This window comes from Labrus mixtus, chromosome 20, assembly GCF_963584025.1.
Source record: "Labrus mixtus chromosome 20, fLabMix1.1, whole genome shotgun sequence".
Lineage (NCBI taxonomy): Eukaryota > Metazoa > Chordata > Actinopteri > Labriformes > Labridae > Labrus > Labrus mixtus.
The window spans coordinates 23,613,511-23,629,202 of NC_083631.1; the positions used below are offsets into that span (position 1 = coordinate 23,613,511).

At 41.2% G+C, this 15,692-nt stretch overlaps 2 protein-coding genes across 4 annotated transcripts; both read right to left on the bottom strand.

The window, feature by feature from the left end:
• Window positions 1-2,189: 2,189 nt before the first annotated feature.
• Window positions 2,190-7,390, bottom strand: si:dkeyp-69e1.8 (uncharacterized protein LOC100001340 homolog). 2 transcript variants are annotated; one of them, XM_061026608.1, is made up of 4 exons: window positions 7,137-7,390; window positions 6,749-6,816; window positions 6,578-6,703; window positions 2,190-4,080 (listed from the first exon to the last, which is right to left on the bottom strand). In XM_061026608.1, the coding sequence occupies exons 1-4, from the start codon at window positions 7,159-7,161 to the stop codon at window positions 3,238-3,240; spliced, it is 1,062 nt and encodes a 353-aa protein (XP_060882591.1). In that variant the 5' UTR covers window positions 7,162-7,390; the 3' UTR covers window positions 2,190-3,237. The 2 variants fall into 2 exon arrangements, with proteins under 2 accessions (XP_060882591.1, XP_060882590.1); XM_061026607.1 differs by having other exon boundaries at window positions 6,578-6,816; window positions 7,137-7,389.
• Window positions 7,391-9,282: 1,892 nt separating this feature from the next.
• On the bottom strand, window positions 9,283-15,595 carry hmgxb4a (HMG box domain containing 4a). 2 transcript variants are annotated; one of them, XM_061026899.1, is made up of 13 exons: window positions 15,494-15,595; window positions 14,312-14,391; window positions 13,902-14,038; window positions 13,718-13,793; window positions 12,824-13,408; window positions 12,500-12,703; window positions 12,154-12,335; window positions 11,779-11,860; window positions 11,627-11,691; window positions 11,436-11,532; window positions 10,819-10,982; window positions 10,610-10,732; window positions 9,283-9,885 (listed from the first exon to the last, which is right to left on the bottom strand). In XM_061026899.1, the coding sequence occupies exons 2-13, from the start codon at window positions 14,331-14,333 to the stop codon at window positions 9,841-9,843; spliced, it is 1,782 nt and encodes a 593-aa protein (XP_060882882.1). In that variant the 5' UTR covers window positions 14,334-14,391; window positions 15,494-15,595; the 3' UTR covers window positions 9,283-9,840. The 2 variants fall into 2 exon arrangements, with proteins under 2 accessions (XP_060882882.1, XP_060882881.1); XM_061026898.1 differs by having other exon boundaries at window positions 14,297-14,391.
• Window positions 15,596-15,692: the final 97 nt, after the last annotated feature.

The following is a 15,692-nucleotide window of genomic DNA, read 5'->3' on the forward strand; positions in this document are numbered from 1 at the left end:
ACCCCATGGAATGGATGAGTCAATACTGTTGTAGTCAAGACCAAACCAGACTGTAAGAAGGGTTCACATTTGAGGTACTATCACCATGGGGGGGCATCGGGTCAGGATGCAGGAATCCAACAAGACTTTATTTTTATGTAACAGGTTTATTTCTTTTCAAATTAGGTGAATCATGAGAGTAACATAAGACACACATGGGATTGAAACATGTTGAAAGATAAAATACTTTTAGTACATTAAACAAACAAATTACATTACTTTCTGAAAGGAAATAAAGATAAATAAAATGCTTAGGACAAATTAAAATGGACTAAATAGTAACTAAACTAGGAGTGAAAAACCACCTTACTGCCGCCCCATGTGAGGATGAAACGTTGAACGTTTGGACGTTGAAACCCCCTCCCCTCCGCCAGAACTCTGGACTAATAACTCTGAAGCTAACTTTTCAAAAGTACACTCAGTTTACTGCACATTGCACAAGTTTACTTTTTCTTTACATTTTATTTTATTTTATTTACCATTTTGTACCTTTTGCACAATTTAGAATTTATTACTGTAAATATTATTTATCTTATTTTAACCTCATTTTATTTTATCTTATTTGACTTTATTTTGGTTGTATTGCACCGCGGGACGGAGACAAATTAAATTCCGATTCCACTGTATGTCTGGCATATTTTGAAATTGACAATAAAGTTGACTTTGACTTTAAAAACATGAGTGCAGTCTTAAATAAGGAGTAGGCAGGTGAATTCAATCTAATTAATTAGTGACAGAGTGCAAACAGCAACCAATCAAGAGGGAGAGGAGAGAGTGAGAAACCAGGAAGTGTACTAAAGGAGGTGCAGTAGGAAAAGAGAGGAAGTGGAAGGAAACAAAATAGTGATCAAATAGTGATCTTTACTACAAAGACCGAGACAAACCCGAGACCAGAGGGCTCCGAGAACGAGTCAAGACCAAGACCATCAGTCATCCTCTTGTGTGCAGGGGGCGTGTCCCTCACTTGGAGAAAAAAAACGGATAATAAGTAAATAAATACTGAATCATGGAGCCTGTGTGGCATAATTACCAGCCACAAATTTCAAATTCAAATTTCTTGCGGTAAAACTCCCTGAAGTAATCAAAGACTAGTCGCCTCCTGATTGGCCCGTGGCTGCTCCAAAAGACTCTTCACAGTTTCAAAACAGACGAACGTCTACACGGACTCTGCTCGTCTGTTTTTATCTTGTTTGAATTTATCTCTGTATGCAAACGACATGCTTTGAATATGAGGCGAGACTGAGGCTCTAAAATATTATGTTGATGTTCTGGAGTCGCTGAAGGCGTTTATCTAGACCAGGGGTGTCCAAAGTGCGGCCCGAGGGCCATTTGTGGCCCTTGAGGGGATTTTTTTGCGGCCCGTGACTTCAAATGAAGAATCAGAAGATTAAGATTAAAACATTATCTTATTTTTATTTTTCATGTTAACAAGGGCTGAACAATATTCATAAAATAGAAAATGTTCAGTAACATGTTGTTGTTTTTTTTTACTATTTTCCACATTTTTTTGTAAACTATGAAAAAAAACGTTTGCAAAGTTTTTTCAAACAAGCGGACTGTTGTTTAACCATTTAATGACCTGAGCTAAATGAAGAAAGCTTTTCTAAAAACATGAACCACCAGGCTTGATTCTGAGAAAAAAACAAATAAAGTAGAACGAAGAAATCAAAATATTTGTTTCTTTTATTAAAGGGTTTCTTTAGCGAGCCTTTTGATTCTGATCTACAAACCTTACTATTTTTTCAACTATATTTTAAAAAACAAAACCTGTGGCCCGCGAGCGATTCTAACACGACAATTTTGGCCCGCAAGAAAAAAAGTTTGGACACCCCTGATCTAGACGGTTCAGGAGAAGGAGCACGTTAATCCTCCTGAACCAGGACCTGCTCATCAGGTCTCTGGTCTTTAATGTTCAGCAGAGAGGGCTCATGGTGGTCACTTCCTGCTGGACGGGTCGAGGTCAGTTTGTGTTCTCACTACAAACAAACAGAACCAGAGTGGTAAAAAAGCAGACCTAGACCCTCCTCTTCAAGCGGTCTCTGTTTGGTTGTTTGGTCCACAGCAGGGTTTGATTGACAGCTTTCACACCGCACTAACTTTGTAAACGGACTTGAGTTTGTTTTGACCGAATCAAACAGGTTAGCAGCCAAAGATGATTTCATGATCATAACTTGATAAATATCTCGATGCTGACTAAAACAAAAAAAGTAAGATGAACAAAAACCAGAAGACTTTTTCAAACATCCTCCATTTCTTTGACATCGATCCATGAAACGTGATTTATTAAACATAGTTAAAGCATTTAGATATCAAAGACTTCTTTAAAGTAAATACCTCTGTTCTGGTGTTTAGTGTTCAAGTGTTAATAATGCTGAGAAGACGTTAGCCGCTAAGCTAATAGAGCCCCACAGGAATGAGTCCTAAAACCAGGAAGTAAGTTAGCATTTGGGCGCCATGGGGTCTAACGTCTAAACGTCAATGTGGATTTTGTATGTGTTTGTGGTTAGACTCCTGAAATAAGGTCTGTGGTTAACACAAGCTGAAGAGATGTTGGTGTTTTGTTAGACCACATAAACTACGTTAGGTAATACCTCCACTTGTGAAGTTTGAAGTTTTTACTCGTCTTTAAAAAGGCGGTTGCTAACAAGTGGCTAAATGTGACTACAGCGGTCGTCGGGGACATTAAACGTCATCACGCCGGACACAGAGGTCGGGAACTCTCTCACTAGTCGGAGATGTCTCCTGTAGGTTTAATCTTTAGGTTAAGGTGAATATTATGTTAGTAAACTATTTATTAAGCTACGTGGATTAGTTTATCGGAGATCGTCTGAAGCAGAACGCTAGTGACGTCACAATCATCCGACCGTGGTGTAGTTAGCTTGTAGCATAACGTTAGCTTTTTACTTCTGTCGGCCGCATTAACGCTTCAAACATCATAAAAATGGCGTTCATCTGTGAAGATTATCCTGCTGAACAAAACGCCTACGCTTCAGAAACGTGTGTTTAACACAGAGATTATTTTCTGCAATGATCCAAAATCCATTGAAAACATCCCATAGGAGGATTCTGGTTAGACGCCATGGCGATGATACTTCCTGGTTGGCCTACAGAAATACTTCATATGTTTTTTTCTCTAAAGCTCAATAACACAGTGAAGCGACTCAAAGGTGCATCTTAATACATGAATATAAGAAACTCTTATTTGGTTTTCTTTGACTTTCTTCTCACCACTTCAGTCGCCACCGACCCCACAGTGGCGCCCATTATCCCTCCGAACGGCCCCCCGACAAACAGGCCGACCAGCGCCCCCAGCAGGGCCTCCCGTCTCACCAGTTTGGGCAGCCGCCTCACCCATCCCATCAGCTTCTCCCACCAAACCCAGAGGAAGGACTGAGCGGGGGAGGAGACGCTGAGGGAGGGGAAAACACTCTCCACATCCACGTCCAAGTCCTCCACGCTCCTCTCCGCCTCGTCTCGGACCGCTTCCATTTCTTCTTCTGTGGTGTTTTCCTGTGTAGGAGATGCCCGCCCGTCCTCTCCTCTCCTCTTCCTCACCAGCTCCGCCTGTTTCTCCCTCACCCTCTCCTCCGCCTCCTCGTACAGACGGCAGGTGAAGTGTGTCGCCCCGCCCTCCTCCACCTTCTCCAGCAGCTCCTCCACCGCTCTCCTCTCCTCGCCGTCGCCGTCACCGTCTCCTCCGCGGGTCTCCAGCGTGTGGTATCGGTCTCCGCATCGCCTCGCCAGCTCGCGGAGGTCCTTCCTCCACGTGACCAGGTACTCCTCCAGCCGCTCGTCCTCCTCCAGCTCCTCGGTGTGGCTGAAGAGCACGATGGTGTTGGTGCTGACGGCGGCCGGGCCGAGCAGCTCCTCCAGGACGTCCAGAGCTTTGGCCTCTTCGTCGGCCGGCTGGTTGACGGGGACGCAGAGCAGGAAGGCGTGCGGTCCAGGAGCCGATAAGGAGATGAAGGAGGAAATGTGACGTCTTCTGTCTTTAGGGTCGCAGTCTGAGCCGAACCAGGCGGGACAGGAGACCACCACCACCTGCAGAGAGGAACCAAAACATCAGATTGGTTGCTGGTCAGACACATTTATCCCCGTTGTGGGATAAATAAAGGATTATCTTATCTCTTATCTTATTCTATTTGATGAATGTTTTTATTTCTATATTTCTCCTGCTATATTGTATATTTTGGAGCAACTGTAACGATTGAATTTCCCTCAGGGATTAATAAAGTATTTCTGATTCTGACTACGCTTAAGAAGAGTTTGAAATGAGTTTGGATGTTTCAAGGTGCAGCAGGCTAAAACCCCCCGAGGTGACAGAGCTCCCAATCTGTGGAACAGTCTACCTGTTAATATAAGAACTGCTCAGTCCATCAACAACTTCAAATCTTTGCTTGAAACCTCTTTGCTCTGACTTTTAAAACAATTTGAGCTTTACATTTTGAAACTTTATTCATGCTCCTATTTATTGTGTTTTTATTGTGTTTCATTCTATATGTTATTTATTTGTTGTGTTTTTATTGTGTTTCATTCTATATGTTATTTATTGATTGTGTTTTTATTGTGTTTCATTCTATATGTTATTTATTGATTGTGTTTTTATTGTGTTTCATTCTCTATGTTATTTATTGATTGTGTTTTTATTGTGTTTCATTCTATATGTTATTTATTGATTGTGTTTTTATTGTGTTTCATTCTCTATGTTATTTATTGATTGTGTTTTTATTGTGTTTCATTCTATATGTTATTTATTTGTTGTGTTTTTGTACAGCACTTTGGTCAATCAAGGTTGTTTTAAATGTGCTATAGAAACAAAGATTGAGTGAGTGAGTGATTGAGTGATTGATTGATTGATTGATTGATTGAGTGATTGATTGATTGATTGATTGAGTGATTGATTGATTGATTGATTGAGTGATTGAGTGAGTGATTGATTGATTGATTGATTGATTGATTGATTGATTGATTGATTGAGTGAGTGATTGATTGATTTGATTGATTGATTGAGTGATTGATTGATTGATTGAGTGATTGATTGATTGATTGAGTGATTGATTGATTGATTGATTGATTGATTGATTGATTGATTGATTGAGTGAGTGAGTGATTGATTGATTTGATTGATTGATTGAGTGATTGATTGAGTGATTGATTGATTGATTGAGTGATTGATTGATTGAGTGATTGATTGATTGAGTGATTGATTGATTGAGTGAGTGATTGATTTGATTGATTGATTGAGTGATTGATTGATTGAGTGATTGATTGATTGATTGAGTGATTGATTGATTTGATTGATTGATTGAGTGATTGATTGATTGATTGAGTGATTGATCTATGTGTGTCTGTGTTGAAGCAGATATCAAACATTTTATGCTTTGAATACAAACTGTTAGCTTCAGGCGTGATACTTTTCTTTCTCTTTAAATGTTATTTTGAGGCTTTTATGCCTCAACGGACAGTGAGGCATCTCTGATTCAGAAACAGAGATGAGGAGAGCAGGGAATGATGTGTGGGAAAGGAGGGCGTGTACTGAGGCTACTGAAGGAAGAACGTGCGACATAAATAAATCATAAAGTCTGTCCTGTGTAAATGTGTCTCTGAGTCATGACTGTCTACAATGAGGGAGAAGCTCGAGTCCCGCTGGCTGTGTTGTTGTCAGAGCCGTGTTTACATGGACGGGACGGCCGGCTCCTCCCCTTGTGTATAAAAGCTGTTTTAGTCAAGAACTAGAGAGAAGAAGAAGAACATACTCACTGATTATTTGGATGTTAGTAAGAGTTTTTAGATCACGATCATTCTGTGTCAATTTACATGCAATGCTAAGCTACGAGCTAACTAAAGAGCGCTAACATTAGCATGCTAACACAACAACGTGAAGCTATGAGCTAACTAAAGAGCGCTAACATTAGCATGCTAACACAACAATGTGAAGCTACGAGCTAACTAAAGAGCGCTAACATTAGCATGCTAACACAACAATGTGAAGCTACGAGCTAACTAAAGAGCGCTAACATTAGCATGCTAACACAACAATGCAGCTCGAGACATGAAAGATTTTGCCTTAGCGCTTTCTGGTGTTTCATCATGGTTCATTCAAATTTGATAACTTCTTTGTGAAGGTGAGTGTAGAGGGGTTGGAGGTGTGTCTCTGGAGGAGGCGTGTCTCTGGAGGAGGCGTGGCCAAACAGCAGTTTGTTTTGGTTTCATTCTGGTGCTCAAGGGCGACACCTACTGGATCAAAACGTAGCACATTCTTCCTTTCAAAACCCTTTTTTTTGTCTCTGACATGATAAATACTATTTCATAACTCTAACTGTATTATAAGGACATTTATTTATTATTATTGATTTTAAAATGTATATGAAATATTACCAACAAAGGAATAGAAAAGATGGAAGGCAGAATGTTCAAATGAGCTTCCCCTCGCTTTACGGGCCTCACCATCAAAACGTTCAGTTATTATTAAACATATAAAAACATTTAGTCTACGTAAAGTCATCAGTCTGATGTTGTTCTTGTGTCTCATCCCTACCTGTCTGCCTGCAGCCTCTCCTCTGTGTTTGCTGCACTCCGGGATGACTTTAGGCTCTGTGCCCTGCTCTCCGTCTTGCAGGCCCAGGATGGCGCTGGGCTCTGTGCCCTGCTCTCCGTCTTGCAGGCCCAAGATGGGACTGGGCTCTGTGCCCTGCTCTCCGTCTTGCAGGCCCAGGATGGCGCTGACTGCGGGTCTCTTTCCTGCCCCCGTCCGACCCAGCACCACCAGCCTCAGCTCTGCTCAGAAGCACGAAAAATAACTGGACTAGTTTCACATTTAACCCCACGTATAGACTGAAAATGTGCAAAGACAATCTTAAAAACAATGGTGGCATTTTCTGTCATTAAACCGACTTGTATCATCATTTGTTTCTGTTGTTTCTACTCATGACATCCAGCTGATATTTAAAGACAAAGTTGGAAGCTCCCTTTACAGCTCCAAACACAAACACGTCAAAACATGCGCACAGGGGAGCCGCCCATGGGTGACTTTTCTCCTCTGTTATCTCCTGAAACAGTTTTCTTTAACACGTTTAAAAACCTGTTTTATATCCTACCTGGCTGTGAAACAGCTGCACACATGTCTGCTCCCGTTCACCGCCGTATTTAGTGATAAAATCGGGGATGAACGCACTTCCTGGTTCCTGCAGGCTGACTCACAGCTGCCTGACACCGGACTCAACTTCACCGACTCCAGGGCTTCTCAAACTGGGGCCCGCGGACCTCCCGGCGCCCCGCTATAAATGACTCAACAGTTTTCTCGTGATTTCAGCCCACTAGTGTTTTTTCAGCTGCCTTTCTGACGACCCTCATGATTCAAAGAAGGTGGTTCCTCCTTCAACAAGAAGTAAAAATGTACATTTAAAGTCACAGTGACGGATAAAATAATAAATGTATGTCTTGTGAAGTTTGGTGCATCTGAAGAACTTTTATTTAGTTGGATGGAATTCAAATAATTTTGTTGTATAACGTTAGGTTTACTTCATGTTTTTGACTTGATCTAACATAATACATTTAGATGGAAAAAGTGTATAAATATATAGATAGATAGATAGATAAATATATATATATATAGATAGATAGATAGATAAATATATATATATATATATAGATAGATAGATAAATAGATAGATAGATAGATAGATAAATATATATATAGATAGATAGATAGATAGATAGATAAATATATATATATAGATAGATAAATATATATATATATATAGATAGATAGATAGATAGATAGATAGATAGATAGATAGATAGACAGATAGATAGATAAATATATATATATAGATAGATAGATAGATAAATATATATATATATATAGATAGATAGATAGATAGATAGATAGATAGATAGATAGATAGATACTTTATTGATCCAGAGGGAAATTCAAATCATCCAGTAGCAGGTTACAAAGACGTACATGACATGAAACTTGAAAAAGAATTGTTACAAATTAACCACAAAACCGACGCCCCCCCCCCCATACATATATATTAACCTGAAAAAAGATTTAAAGAATACCCCTAGATGAATCAAACTTAAACTGTGCAATTAAAAATAGACTTATACAAGAAATGTATCTGAATACAAAACAGGGATAGTGTTGTACTGTCGTGCAGCCAACAGGTGGCGCTGTTCTCCATTTATCTGCTCTCAGACTGACCTCACCTTCATCACACACGTCTCGTTTATCAAAACAACAAATAAATAAATGTAAATAAATAATATCATCAGAATCGATACAGCCTTAATCGATTAATTTTAAAATCATCGAGTACCACAAAGCATGCTGGGAAGTGAGAGAACGTCGTACAGTACAAGTGTCCAAGAAAAAAACTCGGAGGTCTTCGTGTTTATAACTTTTTTATTAACAAACCTTTATTGACAATTATCCGAGCAACACGACACGAGAGCAGAGTCAGTAGGTCTACGTCTACATGTGGTTTGAATGAGTCCATTTATTGTGTTAGAAAACGCGGTTTGGAGGAGATTTATTATTACATATAGCACTCAACCAGAGCCGAACTGGCCTACTCGCTCTGCGCATGCTCCACTTTTCCCGCGCATAACGTGCCGCGAGAGGCGAGCAGCTCTGATCAAATGACAAACAACACAAACGGGTGCTGAAACATTATTAACTGAGAAAGATACACATATTACTCATTTTCAGAAAAGTCATATATTCCCAACAACTAGATCTTATTTAAATTAATTCTGATTTTGGCTAAATATTTCTTATATACGATTAAATGGTTCAGCAAAGCATCCTGCTTTTAGTTTTAAAATATCTATCCACTGTTGAAAATCTAAACATCACAAATAAGAAATTTATTTAAAAATATCTCCAAATTAGCAGACCCCTCCTGTTTTGTTTGTTTTTCTATTATTCAATATTGAGATTTGTTCAATTTTTATACTTGTTTATTTTTAATTCTGTACTACAGTAGACGTGGGAAGTTATCTTGTGTGCACATTAAAATTATCTTGTGAGAATAAGTTATCTAATGCAGACAAGGTGGATGATAATATGAGCACACAAGATAATGTATATTTTTTACCTTTGGGACTTTAAAGGCAGGGTTGGTCATTGGTAGACGAAGCACTGTAATAAATAACTGTATATGAACGTATGTGGCACGCTCTCAAGATTACTCTAATGTTTCCGCCTGAGTGAAGTAATAAAAAGACAAAGCTGCATTTAGGAACAGATCGTATTTTATTGAGGTGATTTTTGTCTCTACAGCTCCTGATTAAATCTTTATGGTGAACTCTGAACCTAAACGCTGCACGTTAAAATATCAAATGTAAAAAACATCACTTTTTACAGAGTACAAGAAAAACTAAGCAGGTGTCAAATATATATTATGTTGATGAGAACCAAAGACGACAGCTTCAATGTTTCTGTACATAAAAATAAAAAATCTAATATGTTGAAAGTCACACAAACAAACCCACGTTACAGCGAAACAAACACTTCACATTCAAACCGAATCACACAGAATCTCGCAGTACAGTAACGGTAAAAGTACGCTCACGTGGCGAGAGTTTAACATGGTCGGTAAAACGTTTCATTTAAAAAATATCACAATTAGAAAATTAAGAGAACTAGGTTTTTAAAAAAATACACTTTAAAAACATGTTGACACTAAAAATATCAGCGTTCAGACGTCATCGGTGGCTTAAATTAAAGTCCAAGGGTCACTCCTCCCGCTGACGTCTGAGTCCACATCAGTTCACATTGATTTAGTCCGTCGCTCACAGCCCAGGCATGATGTAGGCGATGTTATCCAACGTATTAGACTGAAAAAACAGAGAGGTAAGTTGGAAAAATGCAAATTAAAGATGTACATGTTCACTGCACAACACAATATGTAACTCTGACCCCCTAGTGGTTAAAATGGGTACTGCAGACTCTAAATTCTAAACATCATAGAGAGCTGTCTCCCCCCCCCCCCCCCCCCTCCTCTCTAGAGTCCATGCTCACACAGGTCACCATGTGGTGGACTCTGAAGCTTCAGTGTTTATCCAGCTCTGCATGGGTCTGTAAACCTTTCTGTGTTCTAACCTCTCTCCATTTTTCAAAAGCATCTCCAATATTGATCCTAGTTTGAGCACGTTTCTGCTCGTGGAGCTTATTAGAAACATGCAGAGGCTTTTTAGGTCGGGTACAATCACTTCTATCTGAACCACTTCTCTTGCCCGCTTCCATCGCTGCAACACCTGTTGACCTGATAACTGCTCTCATATCTGGCAAACCGAGGGGCGTCCAAAACGGCCGTGTACGGGGGGGTCGCCTTAAAAGCGCCTACCTTCTCTGGTCCAAACAAATCCAGAGCATTCAGGAGCAGAATCTAAAGTTAGAAGGAGGACATACTGGCTGCTGCAAAATCTGCAGACTGACTGATATAAATGTGATGATGATCCTGCATTGTGATCATCTTTTATGGCCTGGTCCTGTCTTGTAGTCCTTACTGTGGAAACATTAATGTAACTAATGCAACATCAATTGATGTTTATACTGTACCAGGACGTTTCGAGGACATCCGTTCAGCTTTGGTATCTGTGCTGTGAGACAGGTCAGCGGTCCGAGTGCACACAGGATCGAGTCCAGGAGGACAGACAGACTCCCGGACACCGCCACCATCCCCTGTCACAAACACACATCGCTCACTTATTCGTTTTAAACTTCAAACGGGTCGTGTTGTGCAAGCATGCATGACGGGGTTAACGTACCTCTGTTTCCTGCAGCCTGTGTCCAATCAGAGACAGGGACTCCCCCAGGAGCTGCAGGTGAGCCGCTGCATCGATGGGATCTACATCAGGGACTCGAGCTGGAGACAGGGACAGGTTGCCGGGCGCTCTGTTGGGAGAGACCATCCCCGTTCCTGCTCCTACAACTGTCAGGAGCCAGAGAATAAAGACTTGAGAGCTAATCCTCACTCCCCTTATCAACTCGGAGTGTTGCAGACGTGGACGAATCTGCATCGATGCAGCGACAGAACAGAATCGATATTTAGTGCGTCCTGACGTTGCTCATAGATTTTCAATCTGCAGCTTGACCTTTAGAACTAAGCTCAGCCGTCGTCACATCTTTTGATTCTGCAACTGGTGGAGGAGGAATTTATATACTCATATCGCGATTAATGTGCTGAATCTGACACCCCCCTGAAAAATTATAACAAGGGCAGACTGGACGGAAACCTGCCAAATGAAACCCTCATATCATCGCGTTACCGTGGTTACGTCTCGTTTCGATTCATGAACAACTTCTGGATTCCACGACACAAAGTTCAGACTCTACTTTTTTGTGTATTTTGCTTCGTCTGCGCAGCAGTGAAAATATCTCCTACCTTTGCTCTTGCCCTCGCTGGCACTCTTGTGTTTGACCGTGGTGGCCTCTGCTTTGTTCTGTTTGTGCTGCAGGTACTGAGCCTTCTGCCTCCACACCTGCAGAAAAAAAAAAGAACAAACCGACGACACAGCGTTTAAAAGCACCGTCATGACGTTGCAGAATCATTTACAGACACGGTGAAAAACTCACTAGTTTGTCTTTTTCTGGCATCGCCTTCCACACCTCGGCCAACTTCTTGCTCAGCTCACCAAACACTGTGAATCAGACGTACACAGATACTTGTTGTTATGTGAAATTTACCACCAACCAGTGTCTTTAAGAGTTAAGATTATATTGCCCACCTAGTCCTGGCTGCTCTGCGTTAATGTTGACCCTGTACTCTTTACAAAACACCTGATAGGCTGTTGTGTTCTTCTTCTTGGGCTGAAAGAGGAAAAATAAATTCACAAATAATGCAAGAAAAGCGAACACACAACCAGAAAACAACTATTAGGTGTAAAGTGACTTTGAGCAACGAGAGAGAAATATGAGCACGAGCACAGCAGCAGCAGAAACACACATTAGATCAAATTAACAGTAACTATCTAGTATGTATCTAGTAAGTATCTATGTATTATAGACGGATTCAATATTTAAAATAAGTGTGACAGGAGAGCCGTGCAGGAACATGCAAACAGCGTACAGTACGAGGCGTGAAGTCAGATTTAGTATCCTACCTTGTCTTTTTCCTTCTCGTGCTTTTCCCGATCTTTCTCCTCCTTCTTCTTCTTCTTCTTCTCTGGCACTCCGTCGCTGCCCGGATGGTGGTGTTGAGGGACGGGCGTGCCCATGGCGTACATCGGCCCCACTGAGCTGTGGGTGACAGTGGGGTGGGAGTGGCTGTGGCTCCTCGAGGAGTCTGAAGAAAGTCAAACAAAGACAAAACGAATAATGAGCTCCTGTTCTTACATTTCAGGTAGATGTTTTAAATTTGGGCTCCTCCGTCCTATCTCTAAGATGAGGCACAAAAAGCCCAAAAAAGAATTCTTGATAAAGAAAACCAAAAGAAAGAGTAAAACTGACCTCCAAAGCCTTTGCTGTGCTTCTTGTCCTTCCCACTCTTCTCCTTGTCTCTGTCTTTTTCTTTGTCTTTTTTCTTCTTGCTCTTTTTGCTCTTCTTCTTCTTCTTCGACAGGTGTGTGTATGAATCATCGATAACCAGCTCACCGGCTTCCAGCTCCCCCCCTGATGAGGAGCTGTCGTCTCCCATGCCTCCTCCATAATGACCTGCCCAACAGAAAACACAGGGTCTGTAATGTGAAACCACCTTAGCCCTCCATCCCATTCAATGTGTAAAGAGAAATATTGTCTGAGTTCATCATGAGAGCTGGCTGTCTTAAGTCTTACCTTCCACCTCCACCTCTTTGCCCACTACGGGCAGCGGATCTCGACTCTGCTGCTGTTTCTTCTTGGGCGTCTTTGAGACCTGCATCCTGTCTCGATCCTTCTCTTTCTTCGTGCTTCCTTTGGACGAGTGAGGCGTGAACGGGAAGCTCTCTCCTTCCTCTTTCTCCGGCGACATGATGAGCTTCATCTTCAGCCCGTCGGCCTCTCGCAACGTCAACGGCTCCTCTTTCGGGGCTCCGCCGTGGAACAGAGACGACTTTGAGGACGAGGAGGAGTGCTTCTTAGAGGAAGATGACGACGAGGAAGCGGGGCGGGAGTGAGACGAGTGGCTCCCTTTGCTCCCACCGCCGCCGCTGCTGCCCTCGCGTTTGCGGTCCTTAGAGGAGTGCGAGGAGAAGGAGGGGTAGGAGGGTTTCTTGTGCAGGTGGGGGCTGGGGTCTGAGCCTGTGGCCAGAGGGGAGGTGATCGCCTGCAGGAGGCCCATGGCTGTATCTGTCGGGTGGGAGGACGAAGTGGAGGAGAGCGTAGGAGAGCGATCTGCAGACTTGTGCTTCTTCTTATGAGGAGGACCTGAATGATCGTGTTCTGACAGAAACAAAAAGGAAAACAAATATTTAAAGACTCAAGGCCTCTGAAAGGCTTCTTCACTTCTAAACTAACTGGTGAACGGAGCAAGAAATGGAAGCCTATGTGGATCATTAGCATGCTAAAATTGGCTTAAATTTCCGGCTCTGTTCACAAGTTAGTTTAGCCCTTCATAGGAGAAGTGAAACATCTTCAAGATCTTCTACTAAGTCCAGTATCCTTTGGATCAAGCTTCAATTTAGCATTTTTACTATCTTTGCATTTGCACAATAAAAAGAGAGAAAGTTCATTACAACATGAACATCTTACCTCTGTAATAGTGGTCGTCACTGTGTTTCTTCTTCTTTTTATGCGAGTCTCCTCCGAGCATGAAAAGTTCTGAATCCTTGCAGGTCAGGACATTTTCAAAGTTTAATAAAAAACATAACGAGCAGTACAACATGTCAAAGGTTTTTTCTTTTCTCAAATGAAGTGATTTTGACAGATAACTTACCTTGGGACGTTTCTTGGAAGACTTCCGAACCTGAGCAGCAATCTCCTCTTCCTCTCTCAGCAGATCTTTGTACGACCTCCTCTTCTCTCTCTGGCTACGGCCGGCAACGAGGCCTCGGTCTCCGTCCATCCCCATGTCTGCCAAACATTTATAGAGTATTATAATCATGGCACAAACTTGGTATTAATGGGAATATTCTAACAAATTATCTGAGGGGTCTAATCATATCAACATTCTTGAAATATATGATCTGTCAGCTCCTTGGGAGAAGTGGCTACACGCAACGTTTTCAGTACTAATTGATACGTTTCTGAATTAAGAAAAGTGCAAATATTTGATAATAATTTAAAGTAGAAACACAGAAACACTACATGCATTGTGCAGGCAAGTTTTACCAAATCCTCCTTTACCCTTGATCTCCTCGAACGCCATGGTCCCTCCTCTGTCGACACGTTTGCTTGTCCCAGTTTGTCACCGGTAACTTAATGACCTGGTGAATAAACATTAAGAGAAAAGCTCAGTAAGGTGTTCAGTATGTAATAAATCTTGCTTCAATAAATTGCAATTGAATTTATTGCATGACCAGAAAATTATTATATTTAAGGAATAAAGTTATATCTCGTTCAGTGTGCACGTTATTGATTGATGGAGGTCCAGACATGCTCACTATCAGCTACCCTCAGATTAACTGATTTAGTTTATTTTTTTACAGCTTTTTTGGCTTCAGGAGATACATGTTGTACATACAAGTTTGGTATGAAAACCTGAAGAACAGCAGATAGAAAATAAGATTTATAATAATAATAATAATATTGGTTGCATCAGTTATTATCATGTGCACACAAGTTATATAACTTTTTTTAAACTTTTGGGGACTTTAGGGGCTCTGTAGATGTTAGATTAGCATGTTTCCAAAAAATCATAACCTTGATTTTGCTTGAATTAAATTAAAACTTGTTCAAATCAAACCATTTTTAATACATTGAATTCACTTCCCACTGTTTACCTCCAAATATCAAGGTGCAGAATATAACCTTAGCCTTTTGTTTTGTCATTTTAAGTTCTTGTAAAGTTAGTCAGAGATCATGCATAATAAATAACACTTTAATAAACATACTTTAGCTGAACCTGACCCCCTTTAGTCTGAGCTGTGGGTAACACCGGCTGAACGCAGCTCCAAACTAGATAACCTCCAACTTCAGGAAAAAGCTCATTTATGTTATATTGTTAAAAATAATAATTCGTCTTCCTTTTAGGAAATAGTACAGCACTAAATATCTTAACATATTCCCGCCTACTTTCATAAAGATATACAAACACACCCCCCTCTCTATTTACTTCGACTCCACTAGCTTTCAGTCGTTTCCAGCGCTCATGGCCGTATCGCCGAGCGGGCATGCCGGTGTGAGCCGCTCAGGAAAGTTCGAGGCTTTTACCAACAGCTAGGCCGCGGTCGACACAGGAGCACAAAGATGCAATGAAACACGTGGTTTTAAAACCTGCTCATGTGCTCTCATCGTCTGTTAAAGCAGCATGTGTAGTTTACGAACAACAGAAGAGGAGAAAATTATGTGTTTTTGAAATAATAGTACCTCTACTAGGTGTCCAATTTACGCGGGTCCGGACGCCATCTTTTATTATCGGTGAAACAACAATACGTGTCTGTGGAGGGGAGGGGCTTAGGTGACGCAGCCAATCAGCATCGAGGAGTAGTAGCCATATTAGCAATACATTTGCTAAAGCTCCGCTGAAAACTATTCTACTGTCGAGATGTGAATTAATTTAAAGCTC